At 37.7% G+C, this 25594-nt stretch overlaps 1 protein-coding gene across 8 annotated transcripts in view; it reads right to left on the reverse strand.

Moving 5' to 3' along the window:
• Positions 1 to 8458: 8458 nt before the first annotated feature.
• Positions 8459 to 25594, reverse strand: part of CHIC2 (cysteine rich hydrophobic domain 2) — a 30374-nt gene continuing 13238 nt past the window's right edge. For 3 of the 8 annotated variants that reach the window (XM_061583276.1, XM_061583278.1, XM_061583280.1), the window contains one exon: positions 21668 to 24092. In XM_061583276.1, coding sequence (XP_061439260.1) covers positions 23978 to 24092 — 115 coding nt within the window. In that variant the 3' untranslated portion in view covers positions 21668 to 23977. Of the gene's footprint in view, positions 10236 to 13574; positions 13635 to 13803; positions 13861 to 17968; positions 18125 to 18270; positions 18326 to 19779; positions 20111 to 21563; positions 24247 to 24840; positions 24881 to 25594 lie in introns of those variants that run through there. The other 5 variants (XM_061583277.1, XM_061583279.1, XM_061583282.1 and 2 more) reach the window with 4 other exon arrangements.

Raw genomic sequence — 25594 nt, forward strand, 5'->3', positions numbered from 1 at the left:
AACTGGAAATAGCCAGCAACAGTTTAACTTTTTGAAGACTACTTCACAAAGTACAGCTGTGTTGACACATGAATGCTATTTAGAAAATAGTTCCCATAAAATCCTAATTTTATTTATTGCATTTTATAACATATCCTTCCTCCAAGGATCTCAGGGCAGTGTACCCTATTCTCTTCTGCCCATTTTACCCTCATAACCATGTGAGGTAGTCAGAGTATGACTAGCCAAAGGTCACTTCATGGGCGAGTGGGGATTTGAACCTGGGCCTCCGCACTCCTACTCCAACATTCTACCCAAAATTGGCTCTTGGGGGAGCTTGGGCTCTACCATCAACATTTATGCTCTGCTGGCATTTGGCTGACATTTCTTTAGATTTGCTGTTAGTGGACAGTTTTAACAGTGCAAAGTTTCACAACTTTTTAAATGTTAAATATTCATTTTGCATTTCTGCACTGGATAATTAATATACACCCTTAAAACATTTTCCTGGCATATTTCAACAAAATTGGTTTGCCCACAGTGACTTTCATCTGCTCCCGAGACTGGCTCTGGGGCCAAGTTACCAAGCTAGATAGGTGGTGGACAGCTCTGGAAGTGAAGCAGTCTGCTTGAATCCTTTTTTCTTGTTCTTCTTAGTATCAGATGAATGGCTCTTAAAATCACTTACCCGCCAGAAACATTTATTAGCCACAGCTAATCTTGACTTTATTTCATCATTTAGATGTATTCTTTTTTGTAGAGATCAAAATAGCAAAAGTGAAAAACCGATCAGAGAGCTATAAGCCATTGAGATACAGGACAAAGCAGCACAGAAGGCACCACTCTCAATCATGTTTACAGGAGTCCTCTGACCTATGGCATATCTTTCACTGGACTATCTGGAATAGCCTTTAAGATATCTAACCTCCTGTAATTATTAAGTTCCAGTTCATGGGCATCAGGCCTTTCCTCTGCCACATCACACCTGGCAAAAAGGCCACATTTGCAATCTTCCTTTTTCCAGAGGAACCGATCACGTGAAGAGTGTGTGGGTACAGCATCCAAATCATGTTTGATGCTATGTACCTGGCAAAGGTAAGCAGGCTAATACCACCTCTCCACCATGCAAAGGCCTAATGATAAACTCAGGCTACCGCACACTCCTACACTACAGAACGATGTTATAATAAATAGCAGGTAAGATAGTCATCTTTTTTAGTGGCCCGACTCCCCAAAAGAAAGTCAATATTGATTTGTGACCAACCATGCATTCTGTGTAGCTCAGGATTAACTAGTTTTCCAACCTGGAAGAAAAAAAATCCCATCTAATTCATGTCCTTCTATGCACACCCAACCACAGCCAATTTATATCTCTTAGTGATTGCATCAACACCTAAGCTTGAAGCTCAGTACCTGAAAGGGCTTTGAGGAAGATTGTGTGGAACACAGAGAAAAAGTTACAGCTTCCCACCTTTCCCGAGAAGGAAGAGTCTTCACTCACAATTAGACCACTGCTTTGTGATTGCCCATATTAAATCAATGGGGTAATCCAGAGAGAGCTGGGGCTGCAGAAAGTGGGTGGTCTTTGCGGATGGCGGCGCTCTCCCTTCACCCTCTGAATCGCCCTTCGGCCCAAGCCAGTTCCTGCAGCTGGAGTGAAGGCAGGCCGCAGACTGTCCCCGGCACATTTCTTCATTTCTCACTTGAGTGCTCTTCTTTAGTTGCTTTTCAACTGCCCACTTTATATCGGCTTCATTACACCACCGCTCTATTTGTCATGTAAATTGGGAAACTCAGGGAAGTTTTTCTTTTGGCCTTGTCTACGAAAGAATACCGAGAGGTATTCAAAACGTATTAACACAAATCAATGGCACCAATAAAAGCAAGATCTCCTTAGCAACATAATCTTGATTGCAAAGGGAGAACTGAGAGCATTTAGCAGAACAGTGGTCCGCATGGAATACACATTTGTCTGGAAGAATGCAGCACAAAGCCTAAAAGAAGGATGCTGAAAAAATCCAAAATTAACTCACACTGAACAGTTACTCTTTTTTTTCAGAAGTGCACAATTGGCTACATTAAATCTATCATGGGCTTTTCTGCTCAGCAACATTGTATCATACCGCTTTGCAAAGTGAAATTACAACACCCTGCATGCTTCAGAGTAGCTCCAGGGTGTTTTTTTAATTATACATATAAAGAGGCTGTTAGGGATTTTTTTAAAAAAGAAAGTAACGAAAAGGACTCCAAAGGGGGAAAGCATCACACAAAGATAGGTTGTTTCAATTTAAGATCACGCTTATAGTTCTGGACAGCTTTGGGGGTATTGTATTTTATGGTCCAAGTTATTATTAAATATGTAACAAAAATGAGCTAATGTTTAAAAATAGCACTGAACTGGGAAATATTAACAGATATAACGCTGTATGTATTAACTGGAGGTAATGTTTTGCTGCTATTGCTGTATTTTCTATATACAGTCAAAGCTTTTGATTATATGATACTTCTAAACTAAAGACAGAACCTTACAGACTTAAAAGTCCATCTACAAGGGAGAAATCTGAATCCCAACAATGTTTAAATTAAATGGGGGAGATAAACATTTCTAGAACACTTTGTTGAACAGAATAAGTGTTGTATTGGGTTTTTTCATGATTTAGTGAAGTCAAACCTTGGGAAAAAATCACTTTAGAATTTTAAAGAGTTCTTTAGAGCCATCCAACATGTTGAAATGAGTTAAAGGGTTTTCATCAATATTCACATTTTCTCTTCCCCCAGAACTAAATAATAACTTTGCAAAGAGATTTCATAAAATGTAAGACATATTCCATCCTCAAAACTTCCAAAGTTTTCTGAACATATTGTTTTGAAAAATATATATACAAAGAACAGGAAGCTAAGCCATCAAAATCAAGAAGCATTAAACATGTTTGGCTAAAGAGAGTCCGGTGACAACAGTGCCACCACATCAGAATATCCATTGCCTTTTAAAGCGTTTATCAATAGCAAATTTTCCAAATTATATTCTAAATTAAATTATATTTCTTTTCCATCTAGGACAGATTTAGCTACAATCCTAAGCACACTCGCTAAGAAATAAATCTCACTGAACTAGGTGGGATTTACTTCTGTGTAAGCTCATTTAGGATTGGACTGTTAATTAAAAGCATTCTGGTGAAATGATGCAAAATGATTGTGCCTACAACAAATAAATTAAAAAGAATGCACCATATTGAACTTGGAAAGGAAAACAAGTCTTGGTAAAATAGCTTCACAATTTTATTAGTTTGTAACATACAGTTTAGGAAATGGTCTAGTGAGACTTCTAACTGGAATACATTCTAAATCTTGGCCAGGCCAGGAAAAAAATGGTCAATATTTAGAAAATATTGGTAATTTTGCTGAACTGTGTTAACTTAAATCGTAGCAAATATGGTTAACTAACTTATAGCATCCACCTACATATTTTGGATTCAAAGGATTATTTTGAAAAACATTGTTAGCCAATGATAATTTTATTAAAAGATCTCTAGCTGGTCTTTTAACTGCTTTCATATAGTGGTAAACTGAAAGATGATGATTAAGCAATATCATTTCATATCTATTTTCTATATGCTACATGAGAATATATTAATAGGATTTCCAGAGACACAGTCAAATGCATCCTATGTGTCAGTCATGTAGAAGAATCAACTGAGTTACACACAATGACAACAATCCAGAAGGCCACAAGTGCACAGGGCTCCCATTGGCTGGGTATGAAAAGGCTAAACACTATGGCCAGGATCCAAAAAAACTACTTTAGGCATGCCTGAGGGCTTTGGCATGCCCAATGCAGTTGGTTTTTTTAAAAGTTCTTTGAACAGCAGACCACCATGCTGTATGACAAGCAGCTTTCGAAAAGTTTCAGAAGTGCTTTGCCATCTATGGATGGGGGAAGGATGGGGAAAAGCTGCAGTTTGGAAAACACTTTGGATGCATAGAACTAGTCACCTGGTTCTTTGGATCATTACCCACAGGGAGACAGGGTGCTCTCTCTCTCTCCATAACTAATACAAAAAATCATCTTCTGTATTTACAGCTAACGGGTGCCATCCAAAGAAATTTAGGTATGCTTGAGTAATGAATGGCCAAACCTATGCTTGTTTACTTAGAAGTGTACAATGGATTGCAGTCTACAATTCCACTGTATTTCCGAGCAAATAATATGATTGGGTTGTTGGCATGCACTCTCTAGATGACATCCAATATTTGCCTGCTGAAAAGGCTAGATAGCCCACAGTGGTGGGGAACCTTTGGTTCTCCAAATGTTGCTGAACTACTTTGCTAGTCTGAGCATGGCTAGTGGCCAGGGATGATGGGAGTTGTAGTTCAGCAACATTGGAAGGGCCAAAGGTTCCCACACCTGAGCTAGAGTTACACATACATTTTCCAATCAAGTATATTGGGAAAATATCATACAATTTAAATTTTTCTGGCCAATATTTGTAGCTTCTTTCCTTTGGACAGTATATACAACTATACAAGCTCTTAGTAGTCACTTTTTTGCCTTTAGTTATCAGCTCATTACAAGATTCTTTGATGGTTCAACTCATCTAACTGTAGCAACATAAATGCCACTAGAAACCTCCATGGTGTTAGCTGAGCAATAATATACAGTGTTGCAGATTCTGCTTGTGAATATAAAAGGAGAAAAAAGTGGATTGGAAAGGCAACTGTGTATGCAAAATGCTGTCCCTAGAAGTTTCATCTCATTTATGTATACAGCTTAATTCTCTAAAATTATGAGGGCACCCTATGCAAGGTGACTGAGTCAGTGTATGTACCCTTCACAGGGAACAGCCTGCTTGTAATTTTCTTATCCACGGATCTTACCAAATATCACAATCCATTGCTTGAGCTGGGCCATCATGAAGCAAATTTCCCTGCCCCGGTTCACATCAATGATGGCTGCCAGTAGAGGAACTCACTGCATGATGGCTTCAACTCATATGGTAAGATGCACTGAATGGTATGGCCAGGGTATAGAATTTTCACTATGGGGATGCTGTTCTGTACGATAAATATAACATCTAGACCTACGTAAAGACTATGTTAAATCACACACTTGCTGCTTTTGGAACTGAAGGAAATGAAATGACAAGCAATGTGGCCCTATTTCAAACCTGATACTCCTTACTAAACATGAGTTGCCTGCAACACCACTGTAACATCTCTGCCACACTACCAAAATGACAAGCTTTAGCACATTATGCTAGCAAAGTTATTAGCCCAACCTACTCTAAATTTCTCTGTGTTAGTATTTTAAAAAAATCTTGGATGTCAACCCAGAAGTCATACATGGTAAAAAAAAAATAGAAAATCACAGAAACATAAACAGCGCATGAGGTTTAATTATGTAGCAAGCCAGGTATTAATATTTCAACAAATACTATTATTGATACAGGCAGCTTATTTAAATACAAACCTGTATTTAACTTTCTAAGGGTGATACTATATAGTATGTTTGGGTTTTAAAAAAAATGTTTTATACAGGCTGTTAGACTGAGGGATGTATTCAGTTAAGTCCTACTCAGGGCAAACACATTGAAATTAATGAACCTAAGTTTTTCAGGTCTGCACTGAGAAAGACTAGGATTGAATACCAATAAAATGATTTTTATTTTTCAAAAAATAAAAGGTACAGTTGCAGTACCTTTATTTCTAAATTTAGAATTAGCAACCACAGCTGGCTGACATGACATCCAAATTGTGAAAAATACAGTGAAGAGAAATATTAAGGAAACACTGAAGGCAAGTTGCCCTCTCCAATCAGCTAGCAAGTTTTCACTGAATACTACTTTTGGGTTATTCCTCTGACAGGAATAACTGGCTCAAAAGTCTAGAACAGTTTATACAAGAAAGGCTGCATTAAATGTTGTGTTTTAAAAGGAGACAGGTGTGCAATTTATAGTTGACCATGTCTATATACTGCAGTCAGGTCAAATTTTCAGCTGGAACTGTCCTGTTACAGAAAACATTGGCTAAATTTCTGATATATAGAGGGCACTCTAAATCTTTGAACAGAATCATAAATTACTGATGGATGTGGCGAAGAACCAAAATACAGGCAGGAATTCAAATTCCTGCTTACTTAGATAGGTATAATTAATCCTGATTCAACTTTCATCTTTCAGTACTACATATGCAGAAAGAAAAACGTTATTTGAGTTGGCAGAGATCTGTTAATTCTTAATACTCCCAATGGGTGGTTTTTTCCTGTCAAAAGGTTTACAGTGCAATTATGCCTGTTTACTCAGAAGCATGTCCCTTGTGTTCTGTGAAGCTTGCTCTCTAATTCAGTGTATTTAAGATTGTAACCATAAGCTCTCTTGATAACTATAAATCGAGTAAGAGGGCACATGTTCTTAAAACAAAGCCTGCACAACTAAAATGAGTGATGTTTGGGGGGGGGTGGAAGCTAGCCATATAGTAACCTAGCAAGAGTTTGATAACAGTTTTTGTTACCTGCCTGGGACTACAAAAACAGGGGATGATTGTCAAGCTCCTGGTGGACTATTTTCATCTTGTTGTACCTGTTCTGAATCAGACTCTTCAGATGAGGACTGGATGACTGTAGCACCATGCACCACATCAGAACTATATACTAAGCTGGAACATGCCTAGTAAGTTTGCATACTTATGTGCATGTAACCAGTTGATCATTTAAAATTAACAAAACAAATGAGGACATACTATGTTATCCCACAATACCCTGAGAAAATCTGGGCATGCCTCGATCCCTGGAAAAAATGTTATACTGACATAAGAATTGAGGAAAAACGACATGGGGTTTTTACTTGCCTTATTGTTTCTGTCTCTTTAGCATTTTTCGCTATCATGTTTTCCAATATGCTGCTACCATCATGTGGGATAAAAAAAATGTACTCTCCCTTAGCAGCTACATATTATATGCATGTCTGAAGAAGTCAGCTACTACTCATTTTTGTGCTTGTAAATGGTGGTACATTCTGTCTCCCCTCCCCTTCTAAAAGCCAAGCAGATATAAAAAACGATGGTAAGGGAAATGGATACAAAACAAGTGACAATCCTTATCATTCAAACAGAGATTGCCGAATTAGCATAGTTACATAAGAACCTATGAAACTGATCAAATGTGTCAGTGGGTTTAGATCATGTTCAGAGAATCTAAGCCAGCTGACTCATGCAAGTAGCTGTTTATCCAAGTGGTCTATTTGCCTGAGTGTAACATCAGAGAAGGAGGGTATTCCATGTGATTTTTGTTCACAAATCATGTCTGATCTCATCCTCTGATGTTACATACAGGCAAGTAGACCACTGATGTAAGTAGTTATTTGCATCTCAAGCCACCAAATAGTTTAAACATGATGGTTAATGAATTGTGACAGATATTGAAGTGGTTACCCTTGTAAGGGTCTAATTAGTTCAAACTATTATTATATGCAAGGTCAACCTTTGTAGAGGATACAAAATATGAATCCTATTGCAAGCAGGTAAAACAACCGCCCATATGAAGATTAGATTTAAGAAAAGTCTGGTGAATGAAGTAACAAATAGGTCAAAGAATTCTAATGAATACTATCAGTGACTCTAAAATTTAGAGTCTGTTCACCAGCAACTTACATGTAGAGGAACTCCAACATGCAGATAGAGCTTTGGCACCTGCAAGAGAGTCCCTATTTGCTTCTATAGAAATGGAAACTCAGCACATGCAAAGAGATGAATGGACAATTCCTACCTTCATGGAATGGAGAGGACTAAGGCCTCAGAGTTCTGGAAAGGAGCCAGTTTTTACAGAGGCTCTTGTCAGTTCAGCAATACTGATGAATTTTCCATCTTGTTTTTCCATCTTAATCAAGGCCACAATCCAACACAGATTTAGGCACAATTAAGCCTGCCCTATCAAAAGACTTAAGCAAACTGTGCTGGATTATGCCCCCATGCTTTATTATGAAGGCATCCCAGAGCGTGCAAATATTTTAACACATATGTAGAATGGGAATAGATAAAGAAAAATGTTTTATAATTTCTTTTTTTAAAGGAAAATCAAATTAGGGACAGGAGATGATCACTTTTGGATACTTGGTTAAGACTACACTGTTTTAAAGCCTTTATAACATAAAAAGCATACAGGCAGATATTTTCAGCAAAGAGCAACCAATGCACATGCACCAGGCAAAGCCACCAACATTTTTTCAGTGGAAAGAGCTAAGCATTTGCTTAATTCTGTCCCATTGAAATCAGTGGGATATAAAAATGCCTAACTTTGGCCAGATCATGGCCAATACTACCAGATTAAAAAAACATTTTGAAAGAACTGTATATTGTGATATGCAAATACAGCTCACTTAAAAGGTGACTCAAAATACTTTCCTGGAAATTCTTTCCAATACAAAAGATGCATAACCTCCTATGAATTGCAAACACTGAAAAATACACAATAAACATATCTGTATAATGACAGTAAAGTGAGACTTGTATTTAAATGAAGGACAATTGAATTCTTGCAGTAGGGCAAACTTTTCATAATACAAACATTAAGCAGGATGCATCTGTCGGCTATTCACATTATTGCTCTGCCACATGAAGAGTGGGCCCTTAACATATGTTGTAGTTCATGTATTTTAAAATCCAAAAAAACAAGCTTTTCAGAAACAACTGCATTAAGTCGGCTTTAAACATAATACAAAAAGATATGCACAGCCAAAAAACTAAAAACTGGCCTGATCAAAGCATACTATCACATATCCATATTTTAAAATTTCTTTCTTGTGCAAACAGTAAAAACAAAGAAACAGAAAGCTAACCATGTAAACATAGAAACATGAAAAAAGAGAAGAGAAGCTGGGATGCAATAAGTATTTATCCAGTACATTCAGTAAACTATTCATCCAAATAGCCAATTTTTAATTTACGCATCTGATAAACAGATGTAAAAAACCATGAACACAGCCATAGCTTCTGATACAATGTTGTAAATGTTTTACATACAAAGACTCCACCCAAAGGGAAAATTTAAATGTTATTGAAAGTTAGTTGCACTCAAGTCCCATTGAAATTAATGGGATTTTAAAAGTTAGCCGCAACTAACTAAACCCATCAACTTTAATGGGTCTCGAGACTAACTTTCTCTAGACTGGAGTCAAACATTGCAACATTCAAAAACTCAAACTACCAAAGTATTTATTTAACAAATATATGTGACAACCTTGCATCCTTGTGTACTATTAGATTTAGTAAACAATAAAAACAGTAAAGCTGTTACATGGCATTAGCCACAGTATGTACATAGATAATTTTTCTCTCTCTCATACACATATACACAGACACACAGAGTTAGTGCACATATAACACTGGTCTATTTTTAACCATGATTTAAGAGATTGAGAGCAGGTGTGGGGATCACAAATTCTATTCCCCCTCAACCCTGGGTCTCTTATCCACAGCAGGTTTGATCAATGTTTCATGTGCACAAGCCCTCTATGAAATACTAATGATTTTTATGATCCTGAGCAGTATTAACCATTGAACACATGCAAATCTACCACAAATTCTTCTAGTAGAATAATAGCAATCCAATTTCAAGTTTCTTGGGAGGAACATCTTCAGAGTAGATGGGATGCTTTCATGGAACAGAGAAAAGGGTAATGGTGAATCAAAGTTTGGGTTTCAAGAAATGCTGCTTGTCATCTCAGAGGTGGCCAATTTATGTTCCAGAAAGGAGAAGAAAAACCCCTGATATATACAAATATGTCACTGGCATAATGTGTAGATTCAGAGAAGATGCATGTGCATAGGTTAAAGTGATTGCCAATTTTAACAATTTATATGGGGTTAAAATAACTTTTCACATAGCTATTTTTGGTTTTATGTTTATAGCTATACATGTATATATACACAGAAACGCACATACATATATATATGTATATATAAAGTCTCCGGAAAAATCAAGGTACATTGATGACAGAAAAGGGACAGGAAATAAATACACTGACAATTTGCTTGAAATGACTTCTGCAAAATTTTACAAAATGCACTTTGAACATGCTATTACAAAAGAAGAAAATGAAGAACACCACAAGATTCTGTAGAACCAATGCTATATCATCACTAGGAGAGCACCAAGCAAGGCACCATTGGAAAAAGACAACATACTTGGATAAGTCTCTAAAGTAAAGCAAATTCTAATCTGGTCGGAAAATGGGTGTCTTTGGTAAAAATTCTATAAGAATGACCTGCGTAAAAGAGAGAAAAAATATACACATTTAGTGAATTATTGGTAGTACTATCCATTTTCAAACATCTCAACAATCTTAATGCTTCTGCTGTGCCAAAGGAATAACTCTGGATGGGATCCAAACAAGTTTGAGGTACAGGTTTTACATGTATCCAGAGGCTGTTTTTCAATGTACCTCCTATGCCACATGAGAAATTAAGAACTGGATCAGGCCAATGGCTCATCTAGTCCAACATCCTGTTTTCAACAGTGGTCAAGCAAGTGCCTACAGGAAGCCAGCAAGCAAGGCCTGAGTGCAACAGCACTCTCCCCACTTGTGATTCTCAGCAACTGGCATTCAGCGGCTGACTGTCTCCCACAACAGAAGTAGCACATAGCCATTGATAGCCATGTTGCAAGTTTCAGGGCAGACAAGCCTTCTTCACACATTGCATAGCTCAACTATGGAATTTACTCCCACAAAAGATAGTGATGGCCGCCAACTTAAATGTCTTTAAAAGTTTTAGACAAATTCATGGAGGATAAGGCTAACGATCATAGATGGCTAGTATGTGAGAAACACAAGTTCAAAGCCCTCCTTGGGCACATAGAACTAGTTGCCCTAGTTATTTGCATCCTGGCTTATAGATTCATGCATACAACTCAGTCATTTCTGACAAAAACAGTTGCTTGGTTCACAGGTTTTTATCCAGGTAAAATAAACAGATATTAATACACAAATACCGATACCAGCAACTGGTTATGTGTGGCCAAGATGGCTTTGGCTTGTGCTTGTCTAACAGAAACACCCCCATGCCACATGGCAAACCTCTTACAAAATTGGAAACATGTTAGTGGGCATGCCCAATCCCTTCAGCACACCTGAACAACTATGGCAGGATCCAAAAGCAGCAACTCTAAGATTAAATCACTTATATAATTCAGTCAAAATTAAGTTAACTTTACAATTTCAACAGTTTAACACAGTTTTCATCCCCATGCCCACCATTCTCTTTTCCATATTCAAGGGATGCCATCTTCACCACAATATATTTCTCACATCAGAAACAGATGATTCAAGTATAACCAGGAATACAGAGAATTATCACTTTGTGAATTACATTGATTGGGCAAGGGGCAGGAACATTACAAGTACATCTCATCCAATGTTCTAATTTTGGTTTAGAATCTTGGGGGATAGTAGGAAGATAGTTAAGTTATTAATAACCCATTTTCTCAGATGTAGATGGGATCTCTTTTGGACTATTATGTAAATAAAAGCTCAACACATTGTACACTAGTTAAATATGTTTGCTTCGACAATTAAAATGGAACTTTAGCAGGGCAGGAGGACAGTCTTCCTAAGGGCAACAAACTGATAAAACAGAAGGATTAGTTTATTCCGTTACCCAATTTTTCTAATTGTGGGATCACTGAGGTGCTTATTATGCTGTACTTTTACAGCAGCAAATCTCTCATTTGACTAAAATGTTTACTAACCTTTGTGGTATTGTGGGTGGTTAATACTCAGCTAATTCCAAGGGCACACATGTTTTAGCTTAAATGTAACATGAGTTTTATATCTGAGAATCACTTATAGGAATACTATAACATGCACCATGGGAATTGATTCAGGATTGTAGATCTTTTAAACAGATTTAGAAGTAGTACTCAAATACTTTTGTATATTTACTTAGAAAAAACTGTTCTAAAGATAACAGTACAGAGCCAAAGATTCCCCTTCCATGAATAGAAAAAAGTTTCCTCTTTGGAACCAACTCAATGGACTTTTCACCAGGTAAATGTGCAGTCTTACTTGTACAAATATAAAAATATACTAATGTTCCAGGCTAGTCTATTAATCTATCACTTCCCCAGCACTCAAGCAATAGTAATGTTTTCTAAAGTGGCCCTTGAAATCAAACATAATTTTTGAAAGTTTTTACAGTGGGTTTGGAAATTACATTAATAACTTTCAGTACTGCCTGAACACCTTGTTGGAAAACACTCATTTTAATCCGAATGTATCTCAACATAAGGGTGCTCTTTGAATGCTAGTCAATTTTTGAGAGACCAGAAGCATTTGGTAATGAAAATTCAAAACAGAATTCTTTACACAGACGAACCTCAAAAACCTGTGTCAAATTTCCTTTCTTGCCTCCAATTACTGCAGTTATCATGAGTCTCTGATCATAAATTAACATGTTCACTATAATAGATGATCATAAATTAACCTGTTAAGTATAATAGATGTTAAAAAGAAACAGTTTGTTGAATAGAGCTACTCTGGAAAAAAGGCATTTTAGGAAGTCTTTTATGTTTTAGGCTAGATATAGGCCTTAGTATTTCCCCTTTTCTTCAGTGTGAACAGAAAAGATGATTTTAAGATAATTTCGAACTATTTAAGCACTGTTTTAAATCAATCTTTTAACATACTGTCTATAATGCATGTATTGTGTTAAAGAATAGACAAGATATATAATTAAAAGGCATGGATGTGTTAGAAACAGCTAAAACTAGATGCTTTTGGGGGTTAGTTTTAATTTAATTGTTAACCCTTGCTTGCATTTTTAAAATTATAATACTAGCACATTTTGCAAAGTCTTGTTTGTTTTAAAACAGTTAAATACCTTATCACAAGTCACTTTCCCTAAACTTGACTGAAAAAATTTAAAGGAGATGCAAAGTACAATGAAATAAGAAAAAAAACACAAGGATTGATTGCTGAGGTGGTGAGGAGAGAGAGAAATAATTGTACCCCATGGAAAGTCTTAAGAAATCTTCATCTTCTGTATAATCTTTAGAACTAGGGACTGAGAGCCAAATCCGACTCTTATTATTAGCGCTGACTTTTAAAACATTAGTATGAAGCTAGTAAAGCTCAAGCTACTTTCAAGACTGCTGAAGTATGGGGGCAGTTAAAATCTACAAAGTCTAAAGGTTTCCTAAGCTCCAGCAGCTTAGTTGAAAGGTCTCTTTCCATACACTGAGACTTGATTAGCATTATATAAAACAGCCCACATCTAACTCGCTGCGTAACCAAAGTTGCAGTTATTCTTTTTATACAGCATCTGAAAATTTCACACCCTATCACCACACGTTCAAGCTATTTTATCTTGGCAATTAATTTATTATTTTTTTTCAGGACACAGTGAAGCCTTGTTTTCAGGTCATTCATAACTTTATAAATCAGCCCTGCGCATGAAACCATACATCTGTGAACCGTAGAAAATCCTTGCCACTCAGGCGATTAAGCTCCTGACACCTTTGCTGATTAATAATCATGGAAAGAATAAGATCAGAAGCAAAATAAATGATCATTTAATAGAGAAACGCACAAAACAGCCCTTTAACTTACATATTCCATCATGTTATTCGATTCACATTTCCTTTTGCTTAGCCTCCAATGCAAGCACAGCTAGACAACAGGGAGAAAAAGGAGGAAGAAAAATGAGCTGTATTTTATTGCCGGCACAGAGACTAGCCCATTTGTCCACCTTTCATATTTCGCGTTCAACAAAAGCATCTGTTTCCATACTGTGCAATTCAGGCCCCAGCAGTACGAAGCTGCTCCCTGCGGCACTCACCTTGTGGTATAACCTATTGTTTTCCCATTCTAATAACTTCTCAATCGATCTTCGTGTCTGGAAGACAAATGAGAAAGAATTTTACTCTTGAGTAGTTTTAGAAAAAAGTTTGTTTTGCAGCTGGCTTTTTTGTAGAAAAGGTGGTGGTAGTGGTGGAGAAATGTGGAAGAGTGGAAGGGTGGTCCACTGTACCATGAATTTTCTAGGATTAAGTGTAGCCGGATAAAGGGACAGTTTTTTTTAAAGGGGATATCATTGACAAACGGCAAGATGAAGTAATATTTAAATAGCTGGCAAATGTGTGTGTATACACACACATATATATACATACACATATACACACACAAAGATGGACATTAATACAAGTTTTTTAACATTAACAGTTTTATTCACTAATGTCAAGCAAGCCAATTTAGATCCACTGAAGTTAATGGGAACAAGCCACCTAATAATACAAACTTGAAACAAATGGGTTATAGATCTAGCATGGAATAGTTTCCACACCCAATAGTAGACAGTATTACTGCTGTAATTCATACAAATATACTGTCACTGACTAATATCACATATTGGAGCTCCAAAGTGTTAATATATGGTTTCTCTTTTAATATTTTATTGAGAAATGTTCTAGAATATTGAGAAATATGTATATTGGCAAGTCCCTTGGATTTAAGTTCTCAAGTTTTAATGAAAATATTGAAATCATCTTGTACTAAATATGCAGTTGGTGTTCTGATTTAGTTATATTAACATGCTAGAAATACGTCCTGCTGTTTATGGTCACTTGACTGCCGTATCATCGACTGCTCAGCAGTAAAATGGGATTTACTAGTCCGTATGAATAAGAGGATAAATCACAACACCAGGTGTTGAGATGAGACCAGAGTTGCAGGTGCAAAGGCATGGATCACTGAGCCTTGTGGCAAATTCAACTTCGTACAGCTGCAGCTTCCTTACCAGGCAAAGAGAAGTTGGAGGGGGGAGAAGGGGGGCGGGAAGCATCTCGCACTTCAACTACTACTAAACAAGAGGTGCTATAAACTGCACACTAATGCAGCATGCCAACAAGCATGCTTTTTTAAAAACTACTTTAAGAACTCTTCACCAAACTTACCAAATGTATGTCAAAGGCAAAAATATGTATTGTGACCCCGCCCCCCATTTATAACAATCATGAGAGCATAAACCTGAGCTCTGGCTACTTGAAAGAAGGCATAAATAATTATTAGGTTTTTTACTTTTTCATTATATTTCTAAAACAAAAGGGATTTCCAAGGACTCAGGGGCACATTTCAATAGCAAGGACAAAGTCATTACTTTTTTAAAAAAAAGTTCTGTTCCTTTTAGCCAATACTTTCTATTTTATTTTATTAAAGATAGTGCCTGCCCTCTAACAATGATCAGCAGACCTCACTTGTTTCTTTGTAAAGATAGCCTTTTAGAGTCTGCTCTCCTTTTAAATGAAAATAGGGCAGCAGTTATGGTCACACTTTTGTTAATTTAGTTGCCAGTCAGCTCCAAATCAAAAGAAAATAAGGCTGCAGAGTGTAATTAACATTCAGTTCAGTCGTTTTGTCCCTTGTCTAGCCCCCTGAGCTTTGTTAAAATTGCCATCTGAATGCTGAAGGCTGTAGGGAAATCGATTTGATTCTAATCGCACCATGAAAAGAACATGATCTAACTGCTTTCAGCCCTCCGTAAATCTGTACTAGGTCTTTAGCACAATGCAACTTCCAATTTAAAAAGCACTGAATGTCTCGTCAATGACTTTGTGAAGAAAAAAGAACAAGGAGCAGACATAAAAATTCCAATAGTTGTTTAAGCATTAAAGCTCATTTGCATCACAGCAAACCTGAAAAGGGCTGACCTCTCAAACCGCCTCTCAGGTCTATGAAGTTGTAGCCTTGACAAGCTCACATTGACAGAGCTCATTGACTCTGAAAGGCTACTCTATCAATGGTGAAAAATGGCAATAGGTTCTACTCCGAGCAGGCATCTGCCTGCCCACCCGCTGCTAAACCAATGGCAAAACCCAATTCAAAAATGTGAAGCTACCTTGTAATCTTCCTTGCTAGAACCTTTTAAATAATAGATTAAGACTGCTGTACAATTTATATTTCATTGCCTGCACGGTGGGGAAGGAGAAAAGATGGAAAAGAAAGCAGCTTCCCAAATACTAGTACAATTAAAACACTTTACACTCTAAATAGGAAACTGAATACAGAAACTTAATGGGATGAAGGACTGAACTATGAAGTTAGATAGGGCACTGATTTTTAAGGGTACATTTTAGTTAGCTTAAAACAAAATAGTAGTAGTTAGTATTAAGCAGGCGGTATATGTGTAAAAGGCAAACTGCGTCTTTACTCTTTTATTTCCATTTTAACTCACTCTATTGCCAAATGCTCAGAGTAGATAACATTAATGCATAACTCAAATCTCTAAGATTTTTTTCTATCAAAACCTATTTTTTGTAAATTATTATTTGTAAATAATTACATGTAAAAATGGCTCACAAGATTAAAAATCACTCAACAACATTCAACCCCGTCAGCTATACAAAAGGTGAATGAAAGTTTAAATGAAACATTAGCAAGTACCTCTCAGCTGGGGAAGAAAAAGTGAATTAAAGAGCATCACACAATTCTCTACACCAAGCTTCCTTTTCCCTACTTGACAGGTGAAGAAAAAAAAGGCTTGCACGTGCAGCTTAATTAATCACTGCACTTGACATTTCAATGATTTACAGTGAGGAGCAGGTGAGGACATTCAAAACCCAAATGGGACTCTTGATTTGAGTAACATTTCCAGCAGACTGAGATGACAACTCTGTAGATTCTCCATCAATGGCATACTACAGAGCACATTATTTGCTAACAGCAAAGCACAAGTTAAGTGAAGAAAGTTTATTTGGAAGATTTAAAAGCTAACCATTGTGGTTATTTCTCCTTTCAAACCAATAGTTAACCATGAAATTTATTTTTAGTTAAAATACACTTTTACTGGGAAACTATATATGATTAATTATGTAAACTATATCAGACAGAGTGTAAGCAAATACAGGAACTACAGAGACACATGATACACATGTGGTCTTATCCTATACATGTCTACTAGTAAATAGCCTCATTGAGTTCAGTGGAACTAACTCCTAAGCAAGCATGCAGAGGATTGCAGCCTTTTCCTCCTAACTACATAATGTAACAGTGAAGGAGAACAATAAAAATATTACAGGATTAAAAATTTACAATCTAAAATTCCAAATTAAAGATAATTCTTACATTAAATATAAAAAAATTTCTTCCGCAAAGGCATCTTATGCCCATCTGTCAGTAAAAGCATAACTGTTTGCAGATTTGACACACTGCATCTTAAGGCTAAAGTGGGCACTAACTTTGTTACTTCAACTGCTAAAGAACTCAGGGCCATAATATATTAGTCTTTAAGCACAGTGAGCCAAAAACTACTTTGTTAATGGTTTGAGGACATGGCTGCTAGGATATAAATACTATGAAATGCTGCATAAAGCCTCCACCCCATATTTAAGAGTGAGAAAAATTACTGGACACAAAGTTAATGTGGAAGAGCAGGATGTTAACAGAACTTACAAATCTAGTGTGTGGTGGCTAGTCATATATATGTTATGTTTATTTATTAGGTTTCTTATCCGACCTTCACCATGAGGTCCTAGGGTGGATTACAACAATTTAAAACACAGTATTAAAATCAATTAAGCCAAATTACAGTTAAGCAAATATGGTGGATCCTAGGATTTTCCTAGTGGACAAAGATAAGTGTCTAAGCAATTTAGCAAAATTAATCAAGACCTCTGGTGGAAATTACAGTATGATCCTACCAGTGCCAATAGTTACACGAGGCTGTATTGACACAGAATTTATATAATCTTGATAGCATTTTTAACAGTTGCATTTTCCCAATGACTAATTATAGTTTTCTAGGTGGCCTCAATATGTAAGCTATGTGCTCTTCGGCCACAAGAGAAGCAACAACTGCTATATTAAGCAAGCCTAGAAGATATTCAAAATTAACTTTTAAAAAAGAATATTTTTTTGTAAAATGGATGAAGATACGGAAGAAAGCAGTAGCACACTTGAAGCTGAGATTATATGACAACCCATGTGGCAATAAATGCAGTCTAACTTACTCTTTTACTGAGGCAAATCACTGGCCACATACTACAACCTAAAGTACAGCAGCAGCAAAGGCAGCCACAGAGCAGCCATCGGACATTAACTGGAAGGTTCTTCTTAAGACAGCTATTCACTCTGCTGATGCTGGCTTTGAACTCCTCAGGTGCAACCTGCAAGAAAGAATCATGAAGCACTGTGATAAGTATATGATTTGTGTTAACAAATTCTTCACCCCCTCCCCAAAGCAACATGAAACTGACTAAATCATAATCTCTGTTATCTCTCTTCTAATGCATTTTCTTCCATGAATACTTACTTTTCCTGTTAACGATGAAGGAAACTCTGCTTCAAATTTGTTGCTCAGACCAAACCTGCAGAAACAAGATGAGCACATTCTTTAATTCCACATGGTAAGACATACTTTACATGGTAATCTTATTTGCTATGGTAAACAAGTCAAGTTTGAAGAGGATACTTGTCAGAGAACTACAGTACACAAGCGTAGTTGCACAACTATGTGTCGACAAGTGTTGGAGGGAAGATGTTTTGTCTCCTTTTATTGCAACAAGTGCTACCACAGCCATGCCAAATGCAATTCATTTATTTATAAATGTATTTATATGCTGCCCTCTCGCAAAACATCAGGACAGGGTTCATAGTCATGAAGCAACTATAATTGGAACATCATCAAGAGTCTGTTTGGAAAGTACATTGCCAGCTTGAAGGAGGAGCTTATGTTTGAAAAAGTCTTTTATATTTGCATGGCTTAAATCAATATTGTTAAAAAACTGAGTGAGAGTAAAGATTCCAAAAGAAAGGGCCAACTTAGGGATCATGAACACAATTCTGTTCATGCATTAATGCATTGTTAGCCTGCACACTCTTCCTTCCTCATCTCATCTGTTGGGTTCTACACTTCTCATGCTTTTAGCACGAAATGCTTTATCTACTAAAAACAACTGGAGGGATATCCCCATGCATTCTGCCACTCAGGAATCACTCCTTCCTGAGTCTAATAGAAGAGACAGCCGCTTGTGATCCCATTATTCAGCTGATTGCATTTTTCTGTCGCTGGGTTTGCCTGCGTTCACCTCACCTCAAAGTGTCCTCAAGAAATATGCAGTTATCTACAAAACTGGTGGGTAAGAGGAAACTTGCTTTGGCGTGCATATGACTGACATCTGTCAGGGAGATGCAGACAACTGAAATCCACCAGTGTGTGCCTACTACCACCTGCGTTTTTACCAGGGCTGTGGAGTCGGTACGCCAAACCTTTGACTCCGACTCTTCTATTTTTCTACTGTCCAACTCCGACTCCAACTCCTCTATTTTTCTACTGTCCGACTCCGACTCCACCCAAAATTCCTTCTTGTCAATCAAAATTTATTTGGAAGTCGGAGTTGGTACATTTCTACTCCGACTCCTCCCAAAATTGCTCCCGACTCCGACTCCACAGCCCTGGTTTTTACAGATAGGCTTCTCTTCAAACAGGGAATACCAAGCCCATTCCTAGTTGAACTAGTTGCCAATTAGTTTCTAGCCCAAATCAAGGTGCAGATAATCACTTTTAAAACCCTGAAAAGTCTGGGGCACATTCCCTCTAATAGCAAACTCAGGTGGTTGAGTGCCAGAAGTGTTAAATCCAAAATGCAGCCACTGAGAACAAGGTTTCAGCAAAAACAAAACCCAAAATAGACCAACAAGGACTAAGCATGCTATGGCTTCCAGAATGTTAAGTGTCAGAAAAGAAAACTGTGTGAGAGAGTATGAGTGAGTGTAAGTGTGTGTGAGAGAGACAGACAGAGAAAGAGAGAGAGATCCTTACAGGTTATAGTATCCCGGAGACTGGGAATACAGAACCATGGCTGTCTGGCTCACACCCTGAGTCCTCCTGTTAGGGGCAAAAGATACATTGCAAGATTGTGTCCTACTTGTTCTATTTGTTGAAGAACTACATTCAGTGGCTACTTTTCCATGGTCATTCCGAGTCTTTGCAACACCTTTCCCAAGAAATTCTGGTTACATTAATCTTGTCTTTGTTTAAGGGGCAAGTTAAAGTGTTATTATAACTAATCTATGGTTCTGGTTAAGTGACAGAGCCAGTTTTCTGCCAATTTCTGTTGCTAAGTTTGCACTGTAATGAATGCACTTTGCACTGGTTTCACTGTTACGATTTGATGTTTTATTTGCAGCCACTCTGACAAAAAAATAAAAATAAAGACAAGCAATACATTTTAGTATAAATAATTGTGCCCACTCCCAGACATGGTGTGACCAACTGCAAATAGGTCCACCACATAAAGTGTGATGAAGTGACCTTCTGTCAGATATGCAGTATAAAGAGGCAAACAACTAGGACCTCAGCTTGTATGCATGCTGAGTCATCCTGCAATCATCTCCCCCAGTCCAGAATGACACATACTTAGTGAAAAGTTGCAGTTGGCAATACAGAACTTGGAAAGCAGGTTGAGAGTTCTTTAGTATATGTGCACCCCAAAAAAGTACAGAGATGAAACACAGCAACAGGAATTCTGCCCAAGAATTTAGACGCAGATACACATTTAGACGCAAATACACAGATTCAATCAATTCTTAAGACACCAAAAAAGGGGGAGGAGATGAAAGGCAGCTTCTGTATCTGTACTAATATTTTGACCCCAAAAAGTTACATCAAATAAGCTATACACTTAAATCACATTCATATTAATTAGGTTTATGAACAGAGCATCTAAAGAGTTAGCCAAGAAACTACAGCAGACTCTCTGGAAGTAATCATGCCATCCTTAACCATAAGTGACTCTGCAAGGTCAAGCAGCTGCATTCGAAATATCTTAAGCTCTTAGGACATGTGTTATTCTCTCATCTTGACCTCTTTCTTTCTAGTAGCCAAAAAAGTCTGACCTTTTGCTCCCAAGAACACAATTAACTGTGGAGAAGAGATTACACCATAAAAAAGAATCATAATGAACCATGATGGCCTGATAATTAGCCACTAATAACTCCCATGCAGAGAAAAAGAGCATAGGAACTAAGATAAGTGCTCTACAAAGTGTTAAAATATGTGCAAAACCTCAGGAACTGGTACTGTGGCTGTCTTACCAGATCTATTTTTTCCTGAAGTCACTGGAGTAACTAGTAGTCCAGACATATTGCGAACCAAAATCTATTTCAAGCTGGGAGAACTTTATCTACTGATCCTTGGGCCTCACCCTGTCCGTGACAGGATATCAAAAATGTGTGACACACAGAAACCTGAAGCCAAATCCATTTTGATCACTATAACAGCCTTAAAAATTGAATGTTTACTTTTTTCCCTTGACACTTAGGACAGGAAGTCTGCCCAATAACAGCAGCAGTAGGGTGAATAAAACCATTTTTTTAATGTGTAGCTTTTAAAACAAAATTTGAATTTAATACAAACAAGTAAAAATCTTCTCTTAAGTGTAAATTCATAAACTTTTATATAAAAAAGGCATGGGCAATAAATATTTGACTTCTGTGCATTATAATTATACAGTAGGCCATGTATCACATTTAATGTGGTGGCAAATTATGAAATTAATGACAATCAACCAAACAGCATGGAAATTTATTTAAACAGTATCTTACCGGGTGGGGGAGGGATTCTGCCTTCGTCCAATTAGTGAGCAGTTTTGCCTCTGGAAAGTTCTGCACGCTCCTAAGGAATTATAACCCATTTATTCTAACAAGCCATCTTGCTTAGTGTTCTTACATGGCTGAAGAAATCCAAACAATCCCAAATATGTGCTGGTCCAAAGGACCACTCAATAGCCTTTTGTGAGAGATTTGTGAATCACATTGAGAGGGAAATTATTTGGATCTGTGCTGAACTTGATGCCACAACTGGTTCAGGCTTGCTGGAGGTCCCTGGAGCACTGTCAAATTATAGCTTGTAGGATCAGTTTCAATTGTTGCAGTCCACGGATGCAGTGATGAGGCTGATTACATGCCCTCTTGATCCTTACCCATCATGACTGGTAAAATCTAGTAGAAGAGGATTGAATGAATAGGTCCAGGGAATGGTCAATGCCTCACTACAGAAGGGTTACGCGCCCACTGCCTTGAAAGAGACGGTGGTGCACCCCCTCTTGAAGAGGTCCTGTCTGAAATCAGAAGTTTTAGAAAACTACACTCCAGTCTCTAATACTCTCTCCCTTGACAAGGTGATCAAGAGGATGGTGGCCAGCCAGCTGCAGGTATGCCTGGAGAAAGCAGATTATCTAGATCTGTTCTAGTCTGATTTCTGGCCTGGTTTTGGCACGCAAACAGCCTTGGCAGTCCTGGCTGATGACCTTTACTGAGAGAGAGAGCTTCTTGGTTCTCCTTGACCTCTCAGTGGCTTTTGATACCATGGACCATGGTGTTCTTCTGAAGCAAGTGAAGGATATGGGAGTTGGAGGTACTGTATTACAGTGGTTCCCCTCTTACCTGCAGGGCCACTACCAGAATGTACTAGGAGATTGTTGCTTGGCTCCATGGCTTTTGAGCTCTGCGGTCTTAATAGTCCATTCTGTCTCCTATGCTATTTAACATCTATATGAAAACAGTGGGAGCTGTCACGTGGGGATTTGAAGCATGGTCTTCAATATGTTAATGACATGCACCTCTATCTTTCCACTCCATCGGAATCACGTGAGACTGTGAAAGTGTTGCTCAGGTGTCTGAAGGCAGTGATGGGCTTAATGAGGGCCAACAAATTGAGGCTGAATTCTGATAAGACAGATGTTTTGTGGGCAGATAGTTCCCACATGCAGGAATTAGATGTGTGGCCTGTTCTGGAAGGAATTGTACTCCCCCTGAAAGAACATGTTTGTAGTCTGGGAGCACTGTTACTATTACAATTTGTCTCTGGGTCTCAAATGGCTTCTCTGGCTAGAAATTCTTATGCCCAACTTAGGCTAATTCACCAGCTACAGCCGTTCCTGGACTGGGTTAGCCTGGCCTCAGTTGTCCATGCTCTGGTAACTTCCCATCTGGACTAGTGTACTGCACTATATGTGGGGTTGCCCTTGAAGATGTGTCAGAGGCTGCGGCTGGTGAAGAACAGGACCATGTGTCACCGATCCTGAAAGTGCTGCACCTGGCCCAATTCAAGGTGTTAGTACTAGCATATAACCCCCTAAATGGTTTGGTACCCATGTACTTAAAAAAGCACCTTCCCCAGTATCAGTATCAACTGTCTCAGATGCTACCACTGGCAGGTGAGGCCTTGGTGGTGGTACCACCACTGGGGGCTCCCCAGTTGGCTGTGACAAGGCCTTTTCAGTGGTGGCTCCCCATTTGTGGAATGCCCTCTGGTTAGATATGTCCGTCTCTGACATTATTGACTTTTTAGAGGAATTTGAACACATTCCTGTATACCCATAAATTTGACAGCTGAAGGGGACTGTTCCTGGCAACCCAGAGATCAATGGATGAAAGAATGTTTTAATTGTTTTTAGTTGTTAAATTGTTTTGTTGATGTATTTGCATCCCTGGGCTTCTTTGGGAGGAAGGATGGGATGATGATGATGATTATAATAATGATAATAATAATTATTATTAATTTGATACAGTTGTATAAGAGGCATTGGGGGAAGCTTTTGATTATGCTCCTAGGTACTCTGCATACTAGGTAACAAAGGTTTTATTTAGTTGCAAAACAATATGTTTTAACTGTGATAGCAACTAACAGCAAATGCCTAATTTAAAAGGAAATTGATAGCTAGTACTTCAGTAAGAAGCAAATTCTCTGTTCTGGTATTATTAAAAACTTCCATTTATAGAAGGGGACAAACCTGCTGACAGCCAAGTAGTATCTATACTTGCAGAATGCTCACACACAGCCTCCCCTCCCCTTTCAGTCTGTCTTTTCTGTTATGTCCAGCATTCTGAAGATCTCGTCTAGACAGCGTACATCCATACAGCAAATTAAAAAAAAAGGTACATCTGAAGACAGTGGCAAGTGCCACAGTAGCAGCACACAGTACATGCTACCTCACCAGTGACACATCCTAGCCTGCCTACTTCTTTAAACATTTTCTACTACAGCAGCTCAGAGAATCAATACAAAGAAAATAAGGGAAGCATGACTCAGAGGTCCACTCTTCTATATGTGCTGCCACTCCAACAACAAACCTGTCAAGAAAAAACCACAATAGCTACATTACTCAGTGCACCCAAGTTCTATTAACACAATTTTAAGAAATAGTTATTGCCTTGTGTATATTCTTCATGTCCTGTTACAGAAAAACATTAATAAGGGGTTGGACCCAAAATAAGGATGAAATCCTATAATTGATTACCTAGGAGTAAGCCCCACTGAATTCAATGGAATTTACTTCTGAGAATACATGTCTAGATTGCATTATAGTTTAGTCACACTGAAGTCCTAGAGAAATCAGTTATAAACAATTTTAGTCCCATTGCTTTCAATGGGTCTCATGTGCAACTAACTTTACTAGAGATGTTTTGGAAAAATGAATCACACATTCCAGTCCACAAGTCCATTCTATATTTGAAAGGAGTTCCTCCCCTCTAGTAACACTCAGATGAATCACTTCAGTAGAAACAAACTTTCAATCACTTTTTTATAGCTTTTTGAGCACATGAACCACATACCCTCATGGGCAGTCTTCTGGAAGTCATATGCCAGTGTGGGGTGGGGCCAGAGGAAAAGTGAGTGAAGCAACGGGTGGGACTTTTACCTTTGTACAGCAGCCTACATTCCAACTACAGACCCCCCCAAACCAGGCAATCCCTCTGCTGCAGCCACAAAAAGCCCAAAAATCAATTAAAAATTGGGAGGGCCAGAGAAGCCATGATAGGTACTAAGGGGCCATGGTGCCCACAGACATCACATTGGGGAGCCCAGGAATATGCTTACACATGTTGCAATTTTCACTGAATGTCTCGTGGAAGGAATCCTATAAACAAAATTCAGTTTGAAAACAGAGTTGAAACACACTCAATTATAGCCACCAATATAAAATCAAAGTATCAGTGCTGATATAGTACAGGGAAATATAATTGACTATAGAAATCCTAAAGCACTGTATGATATCATGAATTATTAGTTTTATCTGATATGACAGATGTGTTCAGTAAAGAGATATTTGAAAATAAGTTGTCTAAAACTAAGGCATGAAATGTACTCTATTTGAAAATATGGATGCTTTTGAAGGAAAATATAATTGACACAAAATAACTAGGTTCAGATTATCATCAATGTTCATTCTGGAAATTTTGTGACAGTTCCAAAGTGGAAAATCGTACTGAGATAACCAATTTCAAACATCCTTAGATATTGCTGTGGAATAGCATTTCCAGGAAGCATTTACAAATATTTTTCCTATTTATCTAACCTCAAAGAATGAAGAATATTTATAGATCATCTGGTAGTTGCTTGAGTTGTGAGATGAACCACTTTCACATAAGAAACCTTAATATCAATCAATTTTATTTACAGTCAACTGACCATGAAGCCTTAATATGTGTCTTCTTCCTTCTCAGTTCAAGAAACATTTATGGTACAACTCATATCTATCTTAAAGACAATGTGATGTCTCCAACTAGCTGATTCCTTTTGAAACCAACCAATTTTCAGTTGGGGTTTTATTAAATGTGTTTGGTACGGTATC

This window comes from Rhineura floridana, chromosome 9 (genome assembly GCF_030035675.1).
Source record: "Rhineura floridana isolate rRhiFlo1 chromosome 9, rRhiFlo1.hap2, whole genome shotgun sequence".
NCBI classification, from domain to species: Eukaryota; Metazoa; Chordata; class Lepidosauria; order Squamata; family Rhineuridae; genus Rhineura; species Rhineura floridana.